At 33.8% G+C, this 25,814-nt stretch overlaps 2 protein-coding genes across 3 annotated transcripts in view; one reads left to right on the forward strand and one right to left on the reverse strand.

Moving 5' to 3' along the window:
* The window catches only part of LOC116164862 (poly(rC)-binding protein 3), a 241,458-nt gene that overhangs the window by 94,493 nt on the left and 121,151 nt on the right, over nt 1-25,814 (reverse strand). The window lies entirely within an intron of this gene.
* Nucleotides 13,652-15,830, forward strand: LOC116164861 (cytochrome P450 6j1-like). The gene is made up of 6 exons (XM_031479099.1): nt 13,652-13,852; nt 13,899-14,136; nt 14,187-14,479; nt 14,531-14,883; nt 14,928-15,194; nt 15,239-15,830. The coding sequence occupies exons 1-6, from the start codon at nt 13,665-13,667 to the stop codon at nt 15,412-15,414; spliced, it is 1,515 nt and encodes a 504-aa protein (XP_031334959.1). The 5' UTR covers nt 13,652-13,664; the 3' UTR covers nt 15,415-15,830.

Raw genomic sequence — 25,814 nt, forward strand, 5'->3', positions numbered from 1 at the left:
ATGCACGTAATCGGAAACCGCAACCTTTTGGGATCAGAAGGACGCGTTCGGCCTTTTCTGTGACAGAAAACAACAGAAACAAACAAATAAAAGGGTTAGTGAATCGCGCTGCACATAATATATTGTAAAGTATCAATGCTAACGTCTGACACGGGAGGCTAATCGTACACTAAAACTGTAAGTAATACCTAAAAAGAATCAATAATTCGAATGACTTACAAAAGCAAGAGCAAAATTTCTATCTAATCAATTGAAAACATAAACAAGATAATATGAGCAAATTCTTCGGAGTCAACGAACAACGTAGCTAACAAACGTAGATAACGGTTGTGTATAAAAGCTTCGGTTACCTCAAAAACTTGTTTACAAAGCAACAGTACTAATATCGGTTTAACACAGCTAATATGAAGGATACTATGTAATCGAACTAAAAGAACTGAATTTTTCGAGTAACTATAGTAATCGTCAACACGATTGGTATCGGTAAAATCAAATCTTCGGTAACGACACAAACAAAGTACGTAGTGTCAGGTACATTTGTATGTCAGATAGATAAATTGTGATTACCCATATTTTCATTTAAAAAACGTCGTTAAACGTACCGTGTGCTTATCCTTTGGAAGCTAATGAATGATCATAAAGGGAGTCTGTATAACAATACAACGTGTCTCGTGTGGAAATAAGTGCTGTATCCAGCTTATTTTGGCGAATTAAAATAATAAGGTAATTAAGGTCATATAAAATAACACTTACAAAAGAAATTACCCAAGATGATTTGTAACAGGAGTACATTGCAAAAATGCGTTGCATTTGCATGCCAATTGGATAATCCACCATACGGTTTAATCTTTTTGGCTCGAATAAAAATTTTGTTGCTGTCAAGAATGCAACCGTGAATTAAACGGAAGTCAACAACACATTTAATTATTATTTTAACATTTTTTGGGGGGAGCGCGTGTATCTGAATACTACGATTGTGAGAAACCTCCGATCTTAAATGAAAAATGTAATGGATCTTGTCTATCGCGCGAAGAATATAGCATTTCCAGCCCAAAAATTGAAAATTTCTACGGAAAAGTGACAGATAAAAATTCTTCATTTCCGGAGTATCGGCTACTCTAACAACTTTACACTTTGTTCGTCTGAAATCGATTTACTCGAATGTCTCTAGTATCACGAGAAAACATGATTATTATTCCGTTACGTGGGCGCACGTTTGCTTCGGTTATCGTTGGCGTCGCGTGAAGGTTTATTGATTTACGTTGGTTTGATACCCAACTTGACTTCCGCACGACTGACTTTCTCCTCCCATATCAACTTTGGGATTACTTAAGAGGAAAATACCTGCTACGGTAACGCAATTACGATTTTGACATGTTTACAAATAAGAGTTTCCGCACATTTTCTTTCTAGTTTTCACTTTTATCGGAAACGTCTCGGTTTCGGCTGCGTAAGTAAATTGAAACTTCAGTCTCAGCGCCATTAAGATTGAAATTATAAATGATGAAACATTCACCTGCAGGCGCACCTCCACGATTTTCTTGGTAACTGGAGACCCTGATTAATACCGCATTTGGCCAAGTAATTCCGCGCGCAGAAGTTCTGAAGGATTAATTGTATCATATTGTATTATGGTTAATATTTCATGTGACGGGCAACCCATAAATTCTGGACTAACTATGAACTTAATGAAATATGTGGAAGTACACGAATCCACCGCTCCGGGTCATTGGCTTGTGCCCATTGTACTAGGTACAAAAATGAATAAAAACTTCAATTGAATTTCAAAGTTTCTTTCGGTAAGCCTAATTTTTGCAAATTTTTCATTTCGCAGAAATTTATGTACCCATTCGCAAACAAAAATCTAACCTATGATATGCGCCCTAGTGTATAATAGTAAACTGTAAAGATCATGGAACCGTAATCTTAATTCCAGTTAGCCCCTACGGTTTGCAATTTTCAAGATATTTTTATCGTTTGTTGTTACATTTCCAAAATGTACTACACATTTCCAAATTTTGATACACATTTCCATACTTGAGACACAATTCTGAAGCATTTCGCTCATATTTCCATCAATTCTGAAATATGTTAATTTTTCAAAATATTTCAAAATATTTTTTTACAACTTTTTAATATTTTCAACACGTCTCTAAAATGTTTCCACAAATTTTGAAAGATTTTCTAATATTTCAGAAGCATTTTTGACACACCTTCTAAACCATTTTCAAAACCTATAATTATACAAGAAACCTTTTCAAATTTTTCTGCATTTTTCCAACTTCTCTGTAGCATTTTACAAAATTTATTTCTATATAAATATTTTAAAAAAAATATAGCAAAATTCTTGCAACTTCTTTTACGTTTCACACATTTTCAACGTGCTTCATTCGAAATATTTTTTGAATTTTCGAATCATAAATCCAAGCATTTCAAACACATTTCCTAGATATTTCCAAATTTTTACACATTCCTAACATTTTTTAAAGTTAAATGAAAAAATGTCTAGATCAGCGATCCTCAACATGGGGGCCATGGACTATGATAAAAGAAAAACATAGTCCATGGCTACTTAAACTAAAAACTCCTGAAAACAGAAGTTTATACTTAATTTTTTCGCGTACAAGAAGAGGTAGAATAATCGTTTCACATGATTTAGATGCAGATTGCAGAATTTATATCTCTGTAACTTTTATTTGAAGTATGCGCAAAGAAAAAGTAATTTCCCATGTTAAACGCCTATGTTGCATAAGTAATAAAATCGAAGTTGTATAACGTTTATTTTAAATTTTTTTTTAAATTTTTTTTTTATTTATTATTATTTATTATATTTTATTATTATATTTTTTATTTTATTCTACTCAAAACGTTATCGACAATGGAGATGTTCATCAAAAATATGCCTATGTTCCACTTTTCCATTTACACCCTGTACAAGAGTTTCGTTGGAACTGTTGAGCAGTTTATTCTGAAAGAATTTGCGACTGTTACAGATGACGATAAGATGATCATTTTGGTAATCAAACCACGGACATTCCAAGTATTCAACTTTATTCGCGGCGGCAAGGAAAAGAACAAATTATTTATTAATTAAATTTCCTCTCGCAATGGAAAATTTTAAAATTTCGCGCACTGTGCGTACTGCTAAAAATAGTGAGTTTATGGTGGACTTGTGGCAAGGCTGTGCTTCCAATAAACACAATAATATTCACTGTGAATACCGGATGAAAATACGGAAAAATTTTCCAAGGTGTTCTCGATTGAAAGGCGAGCTACGTTTAAGTTATTGGAAAGGTGTTATGATTATTATATTTTCTTAGTAGTCTCCTAAGGATTCAAAAAACGTGTTTCAAAATGTTATCCACTTTTGAGAAGTATACTTCTTTGTTTTCAATACGCCAACTATATCCCGCAAAAGTGAAAAGTCGTCATTTTGATATGCACCGTAATTGAAATGCCCAAATGACGCCTTTGAAGTAAATCACGTCTTTCATCCGTTGACCTATATTTCGGTATTAAAAAAGCAGATCTTTTAAGCTAAACTTTTACTGAACTCTCATAGGGGCGATTGGGTGGGAAAATTTCCGTGGTAAAAGTTGAATTAATAATTAATAAACGGATCTTTGAGAATAGCTTTCGGGGAAAAGAATTTCTTTACTCAATTTCATTAGAAAAAATAGGCAAAATATTGTTATTTCAATTCGAAAACCGCGTTTCGCTAGAAGGGATCGTACAGATTATAATGCCTTACAGTTTAATCCATATGCAACACTCTCCAACTTCGCTTGATTTTCATCCCCTATTCAAAATTAACATGTTTTTTGTTTACCACAAAAAAAGACTGATAGATAAGGTTACACGCAAGTTTCACAACTACTAGTTACCATATGTTTCAAAATAAAATATCCACCAGGAAAAATTCATATATATTATTTCCCTAGCAGAAGAGCCACCTAAATTTGTAAAGGTTTGTAGATAAAGGCCAAGTGTTCGAAAAGATGTAAATTTAAAAGGAAATTGAATAAAAGGAGAATGAGTATCTGATAATATTTTAGATCGTAGACTTTTCTCGGTTTGTTGTGCTCTAAATTAAACTACCAGGTTCAATTCAATGCGAAAATAATGTAGCTCGCGAAGGCTCTTAGGCACTTACCAGTGATTTGAGAAGTGCACTTGTAGGTATATGTGCGGACGAGATTTCAATGGTCCATTCATGGCGCAGTGAAATTCGAGCATTCCTATTTTTGACAATGAAGGCATTGTACAAGTACAATCAGTATTCCATCATTATCGGGTATTTAGTAATTCTAAAATACTGCAATACCCTAATACTTTAAACTATATCTTAGCAAACACACGTTTTTCTATCTTCTTATACTTAATATTGCTATGTAAACAATGTAAATGTGGACGATGATGTTTGCATCTGAATTAATGACGGGTCTTTTTGTTAGTTAAATTTTCTCAAATTATATTATTCTGGTGGAGTCTTTAGATTTACGGTTAAACAAATAATGATTATTGCGTTTCTATTTGTATCCCATTGGTTTGTTTCTCCTTTAAAAATATTGATTCGTGGGAAATTTATCGTTAATTTTGTTGTTAAGCGACAGTTCTGTTTAAATTTATGGGCACTTCTATAACTCTTGTTAAAAGGTTGAAATTTTAGCTATAACAATGCAAAAAAACTGAAAAATCTTATCGGGGATAAGACAACTTAGCGTAAAAATTTGGATACATGACGCTAATGACAAGAAACGGGTCCGTGATTGATTGTTACGTATTTGGTAAGGACAATTTCAAATTTTGGAAAGTAGGAGAGTGACTTTAAATGCTAAAGATGGTAAAAGAGGGCCTTTTTCGCTAATTTCGATGTTGGTGTGCTGTTCCTTGAATTCCAATTTGCGGTTTCTATAAGTTTAAAATTCCATTAATTTGTTTAATTGTTATCGAACCCTTATAGTGGGGTGTAGATGGTCCACTTTATTGGTAGAACTTTGTTATTAATTTGATTTGTGTTTTTGAAAAAATATTGTCTGTGTTAATTCATGTAAATCGAGTGTTTATTCGAACCCTTCTCCGAACCCTATCCAGATAGATGTCTCATATCAACGTGGGGCATTGCATTTATTTTTTATGTGCCCGTATGTTCAGATCACAGCAATATAGACAACTTTCTTACTTCAGTAGCGCAAATTCTTTACCCAAAGCCTGACCCAAAGGCATATTTCCAAAAGTTCAAGTTTTATGTTCCTTATTAAATCCCACATTTCGACCCTAAAAATCAAAGTGTGTCCTGGAGTGCCTTCACCGGGTCTATATCTCAGAGGATTTTTTTTCGATGATATACTTATTTAAGAAAATTTTTCAAAAAAATAATTTGATCAATATCATTAATCCAGACATCCTATATCAACATAAAACAAAGGAACGTGTACGTTTCTTATTAAACCTGACTAAACCTTGAAGGTACGCCATTAAAAAGAGGAAAAAATCCCTATCAAGTTAGCCTAATGAAAGTGTGCATTGCTATTTAAAAAAATTCAATTGTTTTTCGTTATGGATTTGTTTTCTGAAATAAAAACAATAGAATGCTGCCTTATTATGGGAAATAAAATGCTAAACAACTTTCATATGTCGGTGGTTCTAAACGTTTTGGGAAGAACAATAGCAACGGGGGGGGGGGGGGGGGTCTGGAGCCTATGGAATACTCCCCAGTACAAGAAATTGGAAGCTACCTAAAAACAATGATTATAAGAGGATTCATTCTTCAAGAAAGTTCACCATTTTTTTCTGATTCTGGAGAGCAGGGGGGGGGGGGATTTTTTGGTATAAGTTTAACACGCTGTACACAAAGTTAACTAAGAAATCTATAATTAATTTTTCGTGAAAAATCCCCCCTGAAATAATCACATTATTATTAAATAACACCCTGTATACTCGTATTTATTTTATTATGTTTCAGTTAAATGTATCCCAAGATCCCCAAAATACGTGTTAAACAAATGTGGGCGTCCATCGCGTTTCCATCATGCTGACCTGATAACTTGGATACTAATTAACTAAAATGTGAGTAATTATTTTTCCTGTGATCTCATGAATTTTTTGCCCGTTTTGCAAACACGGTGTACTGTTCCAAAAGGCACCGTTAACCTTCAATTTTTCTTACACGTTTTGTTTTAGTATTAGATATTTTTGTTCTTAAAATGTGTGTTAGAATAAATTCTTGTCATTTCCTTTTATTAATTAATTATGTGTCAATTTTAATCCCAATTTGGGATCCAGGTAGATTTTTATAATTTCCTTTAATCCGAATCTTAATTTCAATTCAAAATTTGAGGAGTAATTTTATTGGAATTTACGGAATTTGATTGAGGCCTTCGGTCAGTGTTAGGATTCTTCTTTGTGTCAGAATCCAGTCGTGCCCTGAGAAAATTTTAAAAATAAAATGAAACTAAGGTTGCAATTTGAGTGAGTTGGGCGATATTTTTACCGCATACCATTGCGTACAGCATTCATTTTTGGCGGCCAACGTGGGGCCACAGCAATATACCTAGTTGTAAGCTGCAGATTATTATTATATCAATGAATGGTTTAAAATAAAACAATAATCATTCAAATCAGGAATGTATTCCATCCTAAGTTCATATGTTAGAATCCAGGAAATTACTCAAAATCTGCGACTTTTAATTCTGATTCAGTTGGTAACTATGTAGTATCACCTTGACTTGACTTCAAGTACTTCAATTATGGAGTGCATTTGGTTTCTGTGTGTAAGTTCAGATAAGTCAGGTATTCAACTTCAAAGAGAAAAGGAACAGGAGAAGGGAAATGAGAATTTGTCATTGTAGTAAGATGCTAACAATTTTGGCCATTTGAAACTACCCCCAGTTTATTATGAGCGTGCCATACAAACCGTTCATTTACAGAAGAATTTGAAATTGAAAAACAAGACCTTGGTGGAAATGTAGTCACATTACACACAAAGAGTCAAGCACACAATTGAATTACGTTCGCTGTGGTTGGGTGAAAGTGTTAAGACATTGAATGAAACTGAACGTAAATTATGGCTCGTTTGCAATTCAATTCGCAGAAAATCAATCGAGGATTTGGGGATGCGCCCTACTTGCAATGTAAAATGAAATTTCAGATGCACATCTGAACCACCACAAAGAAAAGTAAAATTAATTGAATGTACAGAATTGCAGGTTTTACTTAAAAGTTTTGCAGTACGAAATTAAATTCTGGTAACACTACGCTTGTTTTGTGTATCTTATACGACATTATGTAAAGTTTATGAAGTTTCATGCCACAAGACTCTAATCTTCGCATTTTGTGGAGTTTCCGAAGTGCATCAAAACATGAACAAGCTATTATTTATTTCCAAGTTCTGTACTATACACTTATGTACAATTATGGCGCAGACGGTGTGACTACTATTACATTCGCAAAAGTACATTTTCTGTCTACGTAAACCACATCAATTTTTACATGCAATTTGGTATTTTGTAGTTCAATCCATAGTCTAAGATTCTTTATTGTTGATTTTTTAATAAGTCGATAAAGTTGGCATCCCCGCTTTGCCCAAATCAAGTAAAAATATGCCTATAATTTAGGACTAATTAAACACTAATTTGTGCCCACAAAATTAACATTTGTACCCGCTTAGTTCTGCCAAAAAACCGATTTCTAATGTGGGGGTGTTAACTTGAAATCAAGTTAACACCCCCACTTTTCCCGATTGAAATTTTATTAGTTGCATGGAAAGCTATGAATTAAAGACTAATTTGTACCCAAGCTAGATTTTCATTGTTTAAACAATTTTTTACTAAAAAAGGGCAATTCTCAGAGTTAATAAAATAAATGGAACGTATAAATTAAAGGCTAGTTTGTATCCGCCTAGTCCCACAGGAAACCCGATTCTAAGGTGGGGTGTGCTAACTTGAAATCAAGTTAGCGCCCCCCTCCCCTCATATTCCGGTTGACATTTTATTAGTGGCATCAAAAACTATGAATTAAAGACTAATTTGTAAACAATTTTTTACTAAAAAAAAAGAGAAATTCGCAATAAAGAGAAATGGAACGTATAAATCTCGGTATAAATTAAAGACGAATTTGAACCCACAACCAGAGCCGGATTTGGCATAAGGCCATGTGGGCCCGGGCCCATGGCGGCAAATTTTTAGGGGCGAAAAAACCAAATTTTGGAAATAATTCTACGGTACTATCGTGGAAAAATAACGTAGCCTTTGAACAAATTGAAGTTGGAATGTTAGGCACACTCTTAAATTTTTGGGGTTTTTCCCGCAAATTTGCCCTCTAGCCGTGTTTATCAATTTCATGTTGGTACCTGGGGGGCTTAACGCCACGTAACAGTTACATTCTCTGAAACACGATTCGGTGATTTTTAGATGTTTGTATATTGGATTTCATTGTTTAAACCGTAAAATAAACTTTAAAAACGTTAATTGAGATGGATGTCTTTTATTATTTAAAAAAATCGATGTTAGAACTAACTCGAAAGTTCGACACACAATTCGATTTGCTTATATAGCAAACGGCGGTCTTTTTTGAAAGTTCTCGAACGCTTCCGAATGCTCCCGAATATTCTAACAACAAAACAAAAACACCATACCCGTAAAAATGCGTCACATCCGCTTACGTTTCTTATTGCCAATGACTACTCTTTTATGTCCCCTCAAAGTCTATCGGGATTTCTAGAATATTCCCTACAATACACATAAACAAAGACAAAAAAAATTATAAAAACAAGATTTAACATCAAACACATTAAAGCTCTTAAAGATTATACGCTCATTTTTCTTTTGGAAGTTATCTTAATTTTTTTTGAACTGGAACAGTACCTATAAACAGTTTTATGCCCCGCACTCGTGGCGATTTACTGGTAATAGGTAGGCGATGAAGTGGGATGTGGAGATTCAGTCCTCTTGATTCATATTTATGCATTGATTTATTAATAAGTTACGAGGATTTTTTGTTCAAAAATACGAGTAGGTATATATAGACCGAGGGATAACGACAGATTTTGTGCGATGATTTTTAAACGTCTGTCGCCGCAATTTTCTCTTTACAGATGTTAAAACTAACGTATAAACGTATATCATACGTCTGTTGAGCGGTCCGTTCTTTTCTTTGTAATTTTTTTCAAATTTTGATAACACTGCAGACAGAAGTTTATTAATAAACGTGTGCTATCAATTTTAAAATAATATTGGAGAGAAAAAATTATAGGACGCTAGCACATTGCTGAAAAAAGTTTGATTGCCAGACGTCTGTCAATACAAAATATCAAATACGTATTAATTAAATGTATTTAGTTTTCATTTGCCTATTATATGCTAATTATACTCGTATCTGTCATATGAGATATAAAGCAGTATGATGTCCTAGGGTTTAATGAAAGCGCATAATGAACTGTCAACTAATTATGCCCTTAGACGTCCTCTCAAATATATTGATAGAGTTTAGTTTAAGAGTTATAATGTAAATGTATTAAAAAAAGATACTACTTTAAAAAAAACTATTCATATTCGGGCGGCCAATAGTTTACGTCGCTGAAAAACAATAGCGACCTTTTTTATATTCTTAAGACCGCGTTTACTAATTTTCAAAGCGATCGGGCGTTTCTAAACAGTTATTGTTGTTGTGCACATGGACAGACAGACACACGGGCAAGTAGGCAGACAGCAATACAAAATTATAAATGATCTCGAGGATCGTTACTAATTTAGCAGAGTGTATTCTTTCGACCCCGATATTCCCTCCCAACTTGCGCCCTGGCTCAGACGACTTCCTAACAATATAATTTGTTTACAAAAAAATGTTTGTTTATTTAGAAAAAAATTGTTTAAATAATGTATAAATAGTTTAAACAATGAAACTCTAATTTGGGTACAAATTAGTCTTTAATTCGAGAACAATAAGATGCATCAGATGGGGTTCAAAACCAATAAACGTGTTTAATTAGCCCCGAAAGGAAATAACAAAATCCATTGTCTTTATTTTTGTTTTGAGTTGAGCATTACACACTAATTCTAATTGTTTTCACAATGATCTTTTTGGCCCTTCCATTTTACAGATATTTACTAGACAAACCTAGTAGCTTCTGTATACTATACGAAGATGCAGACTGAATTATAAGAATGGAAATTGACCTATGAGCTCGATTATTAGTAATAGTTGGCACGCTTGCTATCGGTGCGTTAATTTTGCAAAAGTTGGCATAGATCTCAGACATTTATTACACATTATCTGTAACATAAAAGTCGTAAATATAAATTACAATTGAGCCGCTTGCACCATTAAAATACCTTGATGATTTAATAGTGTCGTATATTGCTTGCATAAAAAATGCATTGAAAATCAGTCTTCAAGTTTCTTATAGTATTTCATCAGTAAAATTTTTCTTGGGGTAGAAAGACATTAATAGAATTCTGAAGGTATTGTGTTCTGTACAAAGACTCGCATTCATTTGAATTTTTTGAATATTTTATTGCGTCCTCTTTGAAAGCTGTACATGAAAGTATGAAATTCGGTTCTAATAAAAGAAAGATTTTAATTTTGGTTTTACAGCATTCTTAGTAATCCATATTTTGCAAATACCAATTCTACAATTTCAAGTAATATGCATAACAATGTGTCATAATCTACATTTTAAGTACATAGGTAAGTAAAAATTACTTCCAAGTGGTTTTCGAAAAAAAGTTTTGAAAGTAAGGAAAAATGTTAGCATGAAGGGGTAACTTCAAAAGACGTGTGTAAGGCTGGGTCTACATTATGCGTATTTCAGCTGCGTATTATTAACAAGCGACAAACAGCGGGTACATGATTTTGGACCTGTTCGTCCGTCGCCTGTGTACAGTGTGGTTCAATTTCAATGGGATTAAACTTTCTCATTAGCGCAGATAAACTAAAATGTCTTCCTTCAATGCTTATTCCATTACCGTTACCAGAAATGTTTCGTTTTTTCCTTAGCAAAACTGAAAAATGGCCGATTCCTCCAATTTGTCTTTACTTTTAAAGCTAGAACAAAATCGCTTTAGCATTATTCAGTCGTTTGTTTCTAGCCCTTTTAGTAACTACGCTGTAACTAAAAGTTAATTTTTTTTAAGTGTAAATTATAGTTGGCCATGGTAAAAAAATTGCCACTTTTACGAGCTTTCCGTAAATTGATGATATGTCAATACTAAGTTTTCTACAATAAGTTTTTTTATTTGTAAGTACATATTTACTGAAAATAAAAAACAAAAAATATATAGTCGTCTATGAAAAACATTTGAAAGCTGTAGTTTGTTTTTTTGGAAATGTTGTTTGTCGAAAAACATTTGTCTGATGCATTCTTCATGTTAGTAACATTTTAAAATTTCCCGGAAAGATACAACCAAATGTAAAGTGATGTTTAGTCAGTGTATTCTTGTTATTTATTACAGTTATTAAATGATATTATGTGTTAAACATATACAATTTTAGATTAGAAATTTTAGAAACTTAGAAAAAATGAAAATCACACTGTCAAAGATGAAGGAACTCTTGTTGTAAGAAGTGTAGAAGGAAAGCACGAAGCTTCTTCACGGTAAATTGCAAGAGATGTTGGTGTTTCGAGGACTAAAACATTAAAAATTTTAAAACGTAGAAATGCCAATCATATAAGTACCACAAGAACCAATATTTAGAATCTGAAGATTTACTTAAATGGCGCGAGATTTGTCATGGGTTTCTTAGGAAGGAATATGGGGTCGGAGTGATGAATTTTTAATAAATAAAATAACCGCTATTGGGTAAATGAAAACCCGCATCTAACTATATTTAAACGAGCCCAAGAAAAATGTGGGTTTAATGTGGGGTGTGGCCTGAAACGACATAGTTTAAAATATTATACAGAGGCACTCAGATCTGATGCAAACATGAGAGTACAATCTGAAAGATCTACTCCATAATATTATTTTAGAGGAGATAGGAACGGTTATCTTTGTGCAAGACGGTGCCCTAGCCCATAATGCGTTAATTGTTCAAATTATTTAAAATTTAAATCATTTCGTGTCAAATAATTGGATGGGTACGCAGAGACCAATAAAGCTCGACTTAAACCCATTGAATTTCTGTTTTTGGATTTTTTTGAAAAATAAAATTTATAAACATCCTTCTATATAACTGAGGAAGAATTACAGGAAAATATAGAAAGAACGTTTGAAGCAGATCAACAGTTTATTGTAGAGAACATACATTTTCGGAAAGCTCGTAAAATAAAGCAATTTTTTAGAAGCATGGCAAACTATAATTTACATTTAAAATAAATTAACTTTTGTTCAAGCTTCAAAATTAAAGGAGTTACAACAAATTGAAGGAATCCGCCATTTTTCAGTTTTGCTCTGTAGGGAAAAACAAAAGACGGCAGCTTACCCATTTAATCCCATCGAAATTGGACCACACCGTATATGATAGCTCACGGACGAAAAAAATATTATACAGGGTCATTAACTAAACAGTTATAAGATCATGCATATTTATTTCAATAGAATGCCCTCTATATTTGTTAGTATTTCATTTGTTAAATTGTCATTTGATATTAGTTTTTGTTTTTAATTGTAAAGTTAGTAATTGTTTATATTTTTGGAACGCACATATTAGTCATAATGTGGATGTAAGATAAAGTCTTATCTAGCCAAATAGTTTGTAAAGGCGTTATCAAATAAATTAATTGGAATTATTTAATAACAACGCTCTGTGCGAGATAACGAATCAGTGTTTCCGCAACGGCCGGAGAACAACGAGATGGAACGTATGAGTGCAGGTGGCCTGACCTATAATTACGAAGAAGAAGAAATAAACGAGGTTGTGTGCAGGTCGATTAGAAGAAACATCTTTTATTGTTACGTAAAACCATTACCAGTAGGTTTTTCGCCGTTTACATTCATTGAAACGTGCACATTCAATTTATCAGGTGAAAAGAACACAGTCAGTATCCCGTTTCTGAGAAAGTGAAATGCTAACCCGAACAGCCATCATAATCATTGGGGAACCTAATCAAACAAGTCACAGAATTATCATGTATTAAACAAAAGTGAATTAAACGCTTCACAAAGGAATTTTTGTCAAGTATCGTTGACCAAAATTTTACTCCCGTTGACTCTATTATAAAACAAATTACTATTAATCAGCACTGTGATGTATCACAAACGTCAAACTTAACGTGCAGGTTATCCGCTAAAAAATTGATTTATTATATTTTTATTTTTACTTTGCGTTATTTATTCAGTTCTGTGATGTATCACTAACGTTAAACTTAACGTGCAAGTTATCTGTAGAAAACGTTATTTTGCCTATACTAAATTACGCAAAATAACGTTTTCTGACAGATAACGTGCACGTTAAGTTTAACGTTGGTGATACATCACACGTTGATTGTGTTTTGTTTGTGGAGAAAACTATAACAGTCATTTGAAGCACTTTACATTTTCACTTATCGATTACAAAGTACACCGCATGTATATCTCTCATAAATTACCTTTCATTGAGTAACAAAATGATGCTATTATAAATTATAACATTAAAGTATGTCCTTTATACAATTGTAAGGTCACATATATAGTAAAGCAGCGAATGATAAAATAATTTACTCAAGTAACGTCTTAACAATTGCCGACATGACGATCTGCATTCTTTTGCTACTTTTAACGTTCTTAATTGTAGTTTATAAATACGTGTCTTCCAATTATCAATATTGGCAGAAACGCGGAGTTCCACATTTACCAGTGTCTCTCCTATTTGGAAACATGGGAGAAAGTTTAACCGGTAGTAAGTCGTTGGGACAAATTTGCGCGGAAATTTACAAGTAAGGAACCAGGTGGTTTTATCCTGATACTTTCAAAAACTTCTAGCGCGTTTCCGAACCACACGTATGTAGGATTCTATAAATCGCGAACCCCAGGAATCGTTGTGAGGGATTACGAACTGATTAAAGACATTTTGATTAAGGACTTTAAGAAGTTTCACGACAATGATTTTTATATCGACGAAAAAGTCGATCTGATAATGGGAAAGAATGTTTTTACGTTGAGAGGAGAGCAGTGGAAGCAAACTAAAAGTCAACTATCCCGCTGTTTCACTAGCAAAAAGGTTCGATGCGTATTATTGAGTATTATTTTAATAAACCTAACTTTGTTTAGCTGAAAACGATGTTCCCATTAATGGATGAAGTGGGAAAAGCTATGATAACGTATTTAAATAACAGACAAGAAAATAACCAGTTGGACGGATTCGACGCCAAAGAACTGGCTTCGGCCTTTGCAGTCGATCTCATAGCAAGTTGTACATTTGGAGTGGCAGGACACTCGTTTGACAGCAAAAAAGGGGAACTGAAAAAAATGGTCGGCGAAATGTTTCCACAATCTACTATAATTGCATTGAAACACGTTATCTTCTTCGTACTACCGTCACTTTCAAGCTTCATCGAAGTTAGGTGATTAGCTACTCCTATTAATATTTGCACAAGTCAAGGAGGAATTTTTAGAGTGTTCCCAGAGAAACTAACCCGATATGTACGAAATATGGTCACTAAAACAATAAGATACAGAGAATTGAATAGCATCGTATATGGCGATTTTCTGGATATTATCCGAGAACCAATAAAAGATAGTCGTCCCTTCACAGAGGACGATCTAACTGCCCATGCTGGAGGCTTCTTTGGAGATGGTGTGGAAACCACTTCCATTGCTACAAGTTATATACTGTACGAATTAGCAGTTCACACTGACGTGCAGGAAACACTTCGGCAACAGATCGATGACATTCTGTCCAAACACGAAAATAAGTTTGATTACGACAATATACTCGAACTGGAGTACCTGGACAATGTTCTTCAAGGTTCTAATAAAAATACAGTATACAAACTAACGTAATGATTTTAGAAACGTTGAGACTACATCCGCCTTTCCCATACATGGCAAAAATTTGTACAGAAACAATCCAGTGGCCTTCTCCCTTAGGTCTGGGGAAGGGACCAAATGTCACCTTGACGAAAAATATGCCCATTTTCATACCGGTCTACGGCATTCAACGCGATCAAAAGTTTTATTCAGATCCCAATCAGTTCCGACCGGAAAGATTTTCAACCGAAAACAAAGGCATTAACCGTCCTTTTTTGTCGTTTGGTAGCGGACCAAGGCGATGTTTGGGTAATGGATTATGCACTAAAGCAAATTGAACACTGCCATTTTAGGTGAGAGGCTGGGGCACATTCAGGTGAAAATCGCAATTGCGTACATCGTAGCTAATTTCAAAATCACTCTAAACAAGAAGACTATTCTGCCGTTAAAAATTGATCCCAAATATTTTCTAATGGCTCCCAAGGGTGGTATACACGTTAACATTGTTAAGAGAGATGAAATAAAATGAGCTGATACCAAATTCGAAGTCGCCGTTCATCTTAGGTTAGCTAAAATTAGGAATTACACATAATTACAATACCATGAGAAGAAAGACTGCAGGGATTTAGAAGGGCCTGAAACTTTCAAACTGCCAATTTAAGAATCCAGGAATTTTTGTGGAGTGGCACAGGCGGCCTTGCACAAAAATTCCTTGTTCACTATTATTTTTGAACAAGTCATCTATCTGCTGATCAATTTTAAGCGTTGATCTTACTTTCATACTCTAATATGAAGACAACATTTAATAAAATTAGAACACTTTTAAATTGTTCTTATGGATGTGTTGCCAACTTTCCGCCTTGTATTGGATAAATTTTGACATTTAGAAAACCACTTAAATTGGAGTTGTTACATAAAAATTAAATTCCCATTAAATGTTATTTTGTTGCGAATTCAATAAAGAAAACCTCCATGGTAATTATTTTTTGTAGAAATTGTATGTTTATTAGATGTGATATTCAGTTCATATTAATTCAGAAAAGAGTTTCCACTAAGATCATATAGATCATAAATGATAACATATGTAAAAGGAAACGTAGAGTGGAACCCTATGATTATTTCATTTTTACGTCAATGTACTCAACAAAAAAATGTATGGTCACGTTGTGTTTAATTTTTACAAGCAACAGATCAGAAACCTTTTAAGTCTAAGAGTTAAGAGTCTAAGAAGCTTAAGGAGTCTAAGAAGTCTAAGGAATCTAAGGGGTCAAAGGAATCTAAGGAATCTTCTTCTAGTCGAATTTGTTGGTCTATACCGCTAACGTCGTAAAAGTATTTGCCCTTTTGATATATTCTAAATTTTAAATTAATGGTCACTTCCTTTATATCCGTTACCATATTTATTTAATTTCAATGATCTCCAACATTAGGAAGAACATAAGGAAGTTAAAGGTAAAACTTGAGCGAAGATTATCCGTAAAACGATTCAATGGAGCCACCAAGACATCAAAGAGAAAGAGGAATCACTATAAAGATAAATAATTATGGTAAAGCCCTAACAATAAATCCATTTTATCAGTGATAACACGAAGCCAGTAAAAGTAACTCGACGCGACTGTAGAAACTTCACTGAAGGGAAGAAAAAATACAACTGCGCCAGCAAGATGAACCAAAACAGGAATAAGGGAAAATGGATAGAGATGGGAAGAGAAAGACAGGGTAGAAATAGAAGGGATAAATAGTGCAACAAAGAAGGTAAGGTGATACTAGAAATATCAGACAAAAGAGGTGGAAGAATTTTAAACGCAAATATAGAGGGAGATCTGTTTGCCTATGGTACGGCCAACCTGCGACACACGGTATATAACATACCAGGTGATTTATTTATCTTGAAACGATTTAATAATTTGATCAAATCTTTTTTGGAAAAAAAGTTTCATACCCAAAGGGGGCTAATCGCTTCTGACCTTTTTGGGGCATGTCTAATCATCCCTACCATCGTAAACCCAAGAGACATATTCTAATCTATTTTTACTTTAATTGCTGCACAAAAGCAATTGATGATAAGAAACTGTCCAATGTCCAACAGTAAAATTTGCCGATCTTCTCATTACCAAGTTCAAAATTAGAAGGTCGCATTAAAATTTTTGAAACGGCTATAGCCTTGGAGGTCAAGATCAAAGTCATCCGAGTAACTCCCAACTTTTTTTGACACTTTTCCAAAAATATGATTCTCCAAGTTATTAAATCGTTTCAAGATAACTGAACAAGTTGGTATATAATACATATATAACATATACAGGGCCAATCAACAGCGCTTCGGTCTTTCCTAGATCAGAGCTGGTAAAAAATATACAAAATCCTTTTGTGCAAGTGTCAGATGGTTGCGCATCTATAGAAATTACTTTTGAATCCACGGTGTAAATAAATAACTGATTTTTTTTTAATAGAGATACCCTGTATATTTATATTAAATGTCATCTTATTATTTTTTTTCCGGATAATTTCCCATAAGCGAGCCCCACTTTTATAGTCGGCCCGTGTGCGCAGTTCAGTTAAAGCTGAACTGTGGTGCTAAAGGGTCCCTGGTTCAATTCGGGTTCGGGCATGGATATTTGTAAAACTATAGTGGGTTGGGTTGGTAGAGCAGCCTTGGCTGAAATCCCGCCCACTCAAAAATAAAGGCAAAAAAATAAAAAATAGAAATAAATCGTGGCGACCTTGTTTTTTGAAGTTACGAAATATTTTTGAGCAAGAATTTTAATCCGAGAACACTTTGATAATGAGAAAGTTCGATTTAGTGATACAGGATGTACACAGTGGTAAATTTTCCGAATTTCAAAGTGCCAACTATTTTTTTGCACTATTTTATTTCACTATTCGATAGTATTTTGTGTTCGCTTTTATAAGGGACGTATGACTAAACCTCGTAGTTCTTATTATACTTCGAAATAGGGAGTACACTTGCATCAAACAATTAATTTGCGAATTTCTTTACCTTCGGCCATTCTTTTGATTTTTATTATCACAACTTGGTACCTCCATTTAAAAAAAATATTTATGGCACTTTTGACATTTTATTGTGAGCACCCTGTATTACTAAATCCATTTTTCTCAAATTTATTTCTTAACTTCAAAAAACAAGGTTGCTATAATCATAGCTTACACTATGCTACGATGCATCAAAGTGAAGCTTGCTCATGTGGAATTTTTCGGAAAAAATTAATAAGATGGCAACAGCAAAAAAAGTTCAAAAAATGAATAGGGTTCAATGTAGATTATTGTAAAGGTTAAAATGACATCGAAACAAGTAAAAATATACAGGGTGTTCTATTTAAAAAAATCATTTATTATTATTTCAAAAATAGTTTAGTAGATGCGCAACCAACTACAGTTGACATTTGCACATAAGATTTTTCTATATCTTTACGAGGTATGGGCTAGAAAAGACCGACGCACTGTTGCAGGACCCTGTATAAATAACAAATACAAGGAATTAGATGTTCCTTTAATAATCATATAGGTACATAGTATCTTTTAGCGTTGCATTAATTAAAAACGGTGTCGATGAGATGGCCCTTCTTTTCGTGGGTCATAACAATATGCAAACAGGACCTGGTAGTACATCGCAGTACATCGGCAAGATTTAGTAGTACATAGTATCCAGCAGTACACAGAATTACTGGCAGAACAGGGGAAGTACTGTCAATTTCGACAGTACGTGTACCTGTACAAAGGTTTTCCCAGTGAAATACCGATCGGAAAAAAGTCGAGGTAAGAAAGTGGAAACTCAAGGCGATGGCGATCGATTTTCTACTTTTAGAGGCATCTGACATTTTGGAAACCACCTCAGGGGATGATTTCCTAAAAAAAGTGATAATTTACGACGAGACCTACATTTTTCAAAATTTCACTGAAAACCAAGGGCCTGCCACTGCAGTAGAGAACTCATTCGCTCAGGATGAAAAACACCAAGATTATAGCAAGCCGAAATTCAAGGCGGTGATGAGGGTTTTCTTCAGGGGACTGCTAATAAGAGAATTTGAAAGAAGAGACAAGATCTCTGGAAAAAAGCTGGTCCGAAAGCCAGAAAAAAGTCCTGTGTACTCACCCCATTTGACTACGTGTAAAATTCCCAATAATTTAATCGGTGCTGAAGGAACACAATTTGAAACTCCGTAGACCGTTAAACAAAAACTTCCAGCACTGGAAAATTCGAATTGTGCGGTATAGGGGGATTACTTTTGTGATTCGTAATTTCTAAAATAAAACCGTTTTACACCGTCAGTATATAAACCGCAAATAGTACGTATATTCGCAGCTTTAGAAGGATGATAGATTTAGTGAAGCCCTACTTTTCGTTAAAGCGTCTTGCAATTACGAAAAACCACAAATCTAAAGTGTCACTGCCATTATGACAATTACATTTAAGTTTAGCTGTTGATAAACAACTTAACCAAGGCAATTTCAATATGAATACAGACGCATTTACCGCAAAACTCGTTGGGGAGAAAGAAACTTCAAACTCATCAAAATGTAAATGGCTTAACGGCATTATCTATTCGAAGCTTTAGCGGATCTCATAATTTCTCTCAAGCATTTAACCTTAGTACTAAATCCGGATTGAAGCTTACTATTTTAGCATATCATCCAGATGTGTACTACATAATACGAAGTTATAAATGTACTTAATTAGACATTCAAGATCTTCAAGGAGCCGTTCATACGTTAGCAATTTGAATAATGTAGATTTCGACGAAAATGGAACGAAAAATGATACGGTCGGGAAATATTTGAGTAAATCAAATAAAATGTATAGAAAGATAAATGGAAGTACATTTGTCGGTTAGGGCAAATATCTGACATCCTACACACCTATAAGAGATGATGTATTTTTGCAAAGTTGGAAAGTTTCCTCGAAACTTATATATAGTGTTGTTTATCCACACCGCGTCGATAAATAGGTACAATGGATTGACGAAAGGAAGTGAACTAGTTCATATTTGACAGTAATGTTGAAATGAGCACATTGGAGGGTTTTGAAAAATATTTACCGAGTAAACCCAAGTTTGCTCCATAAAGCTCGTCGTATAACCACTTTAGGGTCTAATAAAAATATCGATTGCATTGTACTTCTTCGTCTTTTTCACAGTGCCGTATAAAGACGCCTTTCAATTGCTTTTTGTGATCTAATGAGGTGTGAGGTTAGCTTCTCAATCTTTTTGTCGGAAGTAATCTTTATTGCCGTTTTGCCGCGAACTACATTTACCATATCTAGTATCTGCATTATTATATATGGTCATAAATCTTTTTGTCTGGAGAACAATTTCATGCGGTTATATTGCTTAACGATTACTATCCTTAGCGAAACTTTGGCAAGGTGAGATTTCGCATTTTAAGGTGGTGGGATTGCTATTGCATTTAGATTACCTACCCCCAGCTGACGCATCTCCAACATTGTGATTCTGAATAATAAGTAGCGCAGTTACAGGTCTTGTCGTTCACCAACAAATTCACTGGGTGAATAAAATGAACTATATTGCTATGTTAAATTATTATTAAAATGAATTATTTGTAATTATTGCAAAAGATGTCTTTAATATAAGTAAATATCAAAATGTTACCCTCTTAACGATATTCTTGTATTAAATAAGTATACGAAGACCGCTGTAGCGAAAACTCTCCCCACCTAATGCTAGGCATTTTTTAATTCATCCTGTATTGAGATGGAGAAATGAGTAACTACTAATTCGTGGATTCCAAGACCATCAAATAAACATCATGAGCAAGGTCAGAAGTATTTAATTCAACGCTCATTGCTGAATTTCTGAGCGTAAACGCAATGATAGGAGCATCTAAAAACCGTAATAGAACAAGGTAAACTTACCAATTGAGTGACCGCGTTTGATTGACCGATTTGTTCGAACTCACCTGAAAAGATAAGCACATAAGAAAAGGAAAATCCAACATTATAAAATTAAATTATAAATAAATCAACATCTAACTTACGGAATTTATCTGACAATTTTCAGATTATAAAAGGCTCAGCATTAAACAAATTCAAAAATCATCCCCTCGATAATTTCAAAAGGAATTCAAAAACTATACTACTGAGAAAATGTAATTGTTCATAATGGCAACAGTTTAAATTAGTAAATTATATTTTGATTTTGAAACTGACATGGAAGGGAGATTAAATATTTCCTTCGGAAGACCCAAGACTCAAGTCAATGAAAAATAGGCGTTTTAGTACAAAACCTTCATTCGAAGAGCTTTTCAGTCAGTAGCCAATAGTTTTCTGAAGCTAATTTCAAATCTGTGATCCATGTGCGATTTTTACAAGACTGGTCAACCAGTCGAAGTACAGGGTGATGATCCAAATTGGATAGAAAAAATTCACAGGTTTCGCAATCCATGTGACATTGGAAATGATAACCGTATAACGCCATATGTAAAACACAAAAAACTCTGATTCACTCGGATCACTTGCTCCACTCGCTCACCAGCTAGCTCGTGTCGCAAACGTCACCATTCTGAATAACAGCGTCGTAGCATACTCGTAATACGATCAAAGGAGGTGTGCCAGAATTTTAGATTGGAATTAACAAAGTAAACTCTGCTAAGAAGGTACCGTATCGCCCCGACGTTTCATTAACCTACCGTTCACGGTCGAATACGCTACAATTATATGTTAATCCCGGTATTTGCGGAATACCGCAAAATTATAAATATATTGGGAAATAAGTAATTTTCTTAACCGAATATTCTCGGCCAAAACACATCGTATTCCCCGGAAAGAATGCGTCACAACCACTTTACTACTAAAGTCTTTGTAAACAATGGACGAGTTCGACATATTTGCCTATAAAAATAAAGGTACCTACGTTTAAAACAGTAGCAAAATAAGTTAGATTTGCGCATTCACTACCTGTTTGACTCTAATAACAAAAAAAAATGCGAAATGTTCAAATTCAGGGAGTTGCGAGTGTATGGAAAAACGAAAAGCCAATGTCCTATGCACGACCTGTAGGTATCTACACTTCTCCGTTACGCGTTTTATGAATAAATTTAAACAACGCCGTGTTCGTTGTAAGCTTGGACGTTAAATTTTGCAATCCAGCGGAATCCCGCTCCATTTCCGTACGGAATTAATCCCGCAAAAAATTCTGGGGGATCCCGAAGAGATTCCGCGATTCCGGTATTGCATTCCCTAGCTACAATCGTCACTTGATAGGACGCCGTTGTCTTCTGAACCTAGAACCAAACTCTGGACCACAATTTTGAAGAGACAATTTCCCTCGTCTAAATTTGTACTAATCACAAACGCGAAATTTTGAATTCAAAATGGTTTCTAGGTGGAAAAACTGCATGACAGCCTACCTGTCAGCAGTTTTTTTGAGTTTACTGTCTCTTACGGTTTCGCATCTGATTGGTTCATTCAACAGAAGCGCAGTATCCGCGCTTATTTATTATATGTCGATGGTTTACCCGCGGCTGTTGTCACCAGAAATTACAATACCTACCAAGTAATTATGGTCACCTATATATTTTTATTGTGTCTGTACGTGTCTGTACCTTTTCAAGTCATATCCATTGATATTATGGGATCTCTGCCTAAAACAACAAAAGGTAATCAATTCATTTTAGTAGTAACAGATTGGTTCTCCAAATACGTTCTATGTTTTCCCTTGAGACAAGCCACGAGTTCCAAAATAACTGAACCAGTAGAAAACCATGTGTTTTTAGTTTTTGGAGTTCCCCAAATAGTAGTTTGTGACAACGGCCCACAATTTAAATCCAAAGAATTTAAACATTTAAAAGAGAAGTACCGTGTACAAAAGATATGGTTCAATGCACTATACCATCCTCAGGCTAATCCTACTGAGAGAACAAATAGAGTTGTAAAAACAGCTTTACGCTCATACATTAAAGATAACCAAAGGAAATGGGATGTTGAACTTCATAGAGTCACACAGGCCATCCGAACAGCAGTACACGAGGTTACTAATTTTACCCCCGCGTTCCTTAACTTCGGTAGATATGTACCGACATCAGACGATTTTTATGGAAACCATTTAAATAATTTTTCAATCGATAATAGGGAACCTTATGTAGAGAAATTGCACACGTTTTCAGATTTGTATACAGGGTGTTTTTTTGGGAGCTTTAGTTAAAAGTTTCTGGGAAAGTAAAATAGGTAGGTTTTTGAAAATTTGTACTTAGGAGTTACTCTGAAGGCCGAATCGATGTAAAATATTTTCAAAATGGCCGCACTTCCGGAAACACCGGAAGTAGATAGTAACTTCGTTATTTTAAATGGCAACCCCTATTTTTTATTGCTTTTTTGGATTCTACGTGAAATTTCACTTCTTTTGATACCCATATGTCGATATCTACCATTTATGGTTTTTAAGTTATTTTGACTTTAAGAAAAAAATGGCGGATGCAGATGGTACCTTGATAATTGATTACTTGCAAACGGTTGTAGTCATGGCAACCTATTTTTATCAGTGCATAGAGAATGAATAGGGCTTTCTTTTAGTGCACTTAAAAAAAAGTTAAGTTGCGTACGACCGCCCCTATGGATATCCAAATTTATGAAACTTCAAAGACTAAAAACTCAGTTTTTTTTAATGGAATGACCATGTTCTTACTATTCCATGAGATAGAGAATCGAAATGGGCATATTTTGACAATACATGTTCCTATAGCTATCTTTAACAGTTTCTGACTTATTCCCATTTTATTGAATTGACACTATTTTTTTAGGATTTTCTTTTTAGTAGTCGGCCATGATTCTATAACAATTGAATTTTAAACAAATCTAGTGACACTAATCCATCACCCACTGTTATAGGTTAACATAAGTTTTTCAAAAATCGAAAAATGGCTCGCAGTGGTTTCACCTATTTTGAAATTTAATTGTTATTTATGGTGAAATGGGCAGAATCGCGGCGCGTGCTTTCCGTACATTCATTCGAAAACTAGAACGAAATTGTATGAATTTTGGAAATTTTGTACCCCTAATGCACTACAAACCGTTGAAGCACAAGTGATACAAAGCTCTACAAGAGAATATTTAAGAAAATGAATTGAATTGCAAATGCAAGATTAACAAAATAAATTCAATGCAAAATATAAAAAACTTCGTTGAAACATTTTTGGTATGGAATTGTTGCTAGAACAGATATCGCATTACCTCTCTTAATTTCCAGACTTATACGTTGTTTAAGAAATTCAGTTGAACGACTGTCTAGATTTCTCAAAAATTATCCGTCCTATATCCTTAATAAATGACTTATTTATTAATGAATTATTTAGACTGGAATCAATGATATTAAAGAATCCTTTTCTTGATTTGTTTAAAATTCGATTGTTATAAAATCACGGCCAACTACTAAAATGAAAATGCAAAAAAATGGCATCAATTCAATGAAATGGGAATAAATCATAAACTGTTAAAGATAGCTATAGGAACATGTAATATCAAAATATGCCAATTTCGATTCTCTATCTCATGCAATATTAAGAACATGATGATTCCATTTAAAAAAACTGAGTTTATAGACTTTGAAGTTTCTTAAATTTGGATCTCCATAGGTGCGGTTGTACGCAACTTAACTTTGTTTTAAGTACAGTAAAAGAAAGCCCTATTCATTCTCTATGCACTGATAAAAATGGGTTGCCATGACTATAACCTTTTTCAAGTAATCAATTATCAAGGTACCATCTGCATCCGCCATTTTTTTTTCGTAAAGTCAAAATAACTTAAAAACCATAAATGGCAGATATGACATATGGGTATCAAAAGAACTGAAATTTCACGTAGAATCCAAAAATGCAATAAAAAATAGGGGTTGCCATTTAAAATAACGGAAGTTACTATCTACTTCCAGTGTTTCCGGAAGTGCGGCCATTTTGAAAATATTTTACATCGATTCGGCCTTCAGAGTAACTCCTAAGTACAAATTTTCAAAATCCTACCTATTTTACTTTCCCAGAAACTTTTAACTAAAGCTCCCAAAAAAACACCCTGTATAGATATAAAAAATAGGCTAAAGAAAACTTATGAACAAAATTCACATACGTATAATTTACGTCGTCGTCCAGTACATTTTGAAGAAGGTGATACAGTATGGAAAAAAAATTATAAATAATTACAATATCAAATGCAGCTAATTACTACTCTGCAAAATTATCCCCTAAATTTATTAAATGTATTATTTCAAAAAAGGTATCTCCATTAGTCTATGAGCTAAAAGATGAAAATGGTTCAGATTTAGGGAGATGGCATATTAAAGATCTCAAGCTCCAACCATTGTAAATATGTATTAACTTAAGTATTTGTCATTTTTGCAGTAAACATTTTGTCCCATACTATATTATGTAATAGGTATTATCTAAATTTATGGAAAATTTCAGAGTCGGAAATAGAATTAGTATTGTATATAGTAGTTAGTAAGCAATTTAATTTAGTTATAAGTATACCAAATGGGTTAAAATTTAGAATTTCATAAGGAAATTAATGGGTAATTTTTTTTCAAATCTCAGTTTGCGCTTGTGAAAATTCTCACTAGTCAATAAGAAGTGTGCTCATGTCAATTTCTAAGTTCATTGGAGTTTTCGGCCATTGAAGGAATTTTGGTCAGTTTTGTGATAAAACCAATTTATTTCTCAGTTGACCGAACAATTCCTAACTAATTAATATAAGTTAAGATTTAGTAAAACAGTTACTTTTCCTCGTCTGGGAAATAATGTATGGGAAATTATTCAAATTTCTCGCTTTCTAAGATTTTTCCAGCGTAGGTATTTTAGTATTTTATAAAATATAGATATTTTTTTTGAATAATTCTAGAATCCGATAAAATATTAATCATTTAATTTCATGTTCGATAATACTTCTATAAATAAAAAAAATTTTTTTGGTAG

The sequence above is a fragment of the Photinus pyralis genome, unplaced genomic scaffold (genome assembly GCF_008802855.1).
Source record: "Photinus pyralis isolate 1611_PpyrPB1 unplaced genomic scaffold, Ppyr1.3 Ppyr1.4_LG2, whole genome shotgun sequence".
Classification (NCBI taxonomy): domain Eukaryota; kingdom Metazoa; phylum Arthropoda; class Insecta; order Coleoptera; family Lampyridae; genus Photinus; species Photinus pyralis.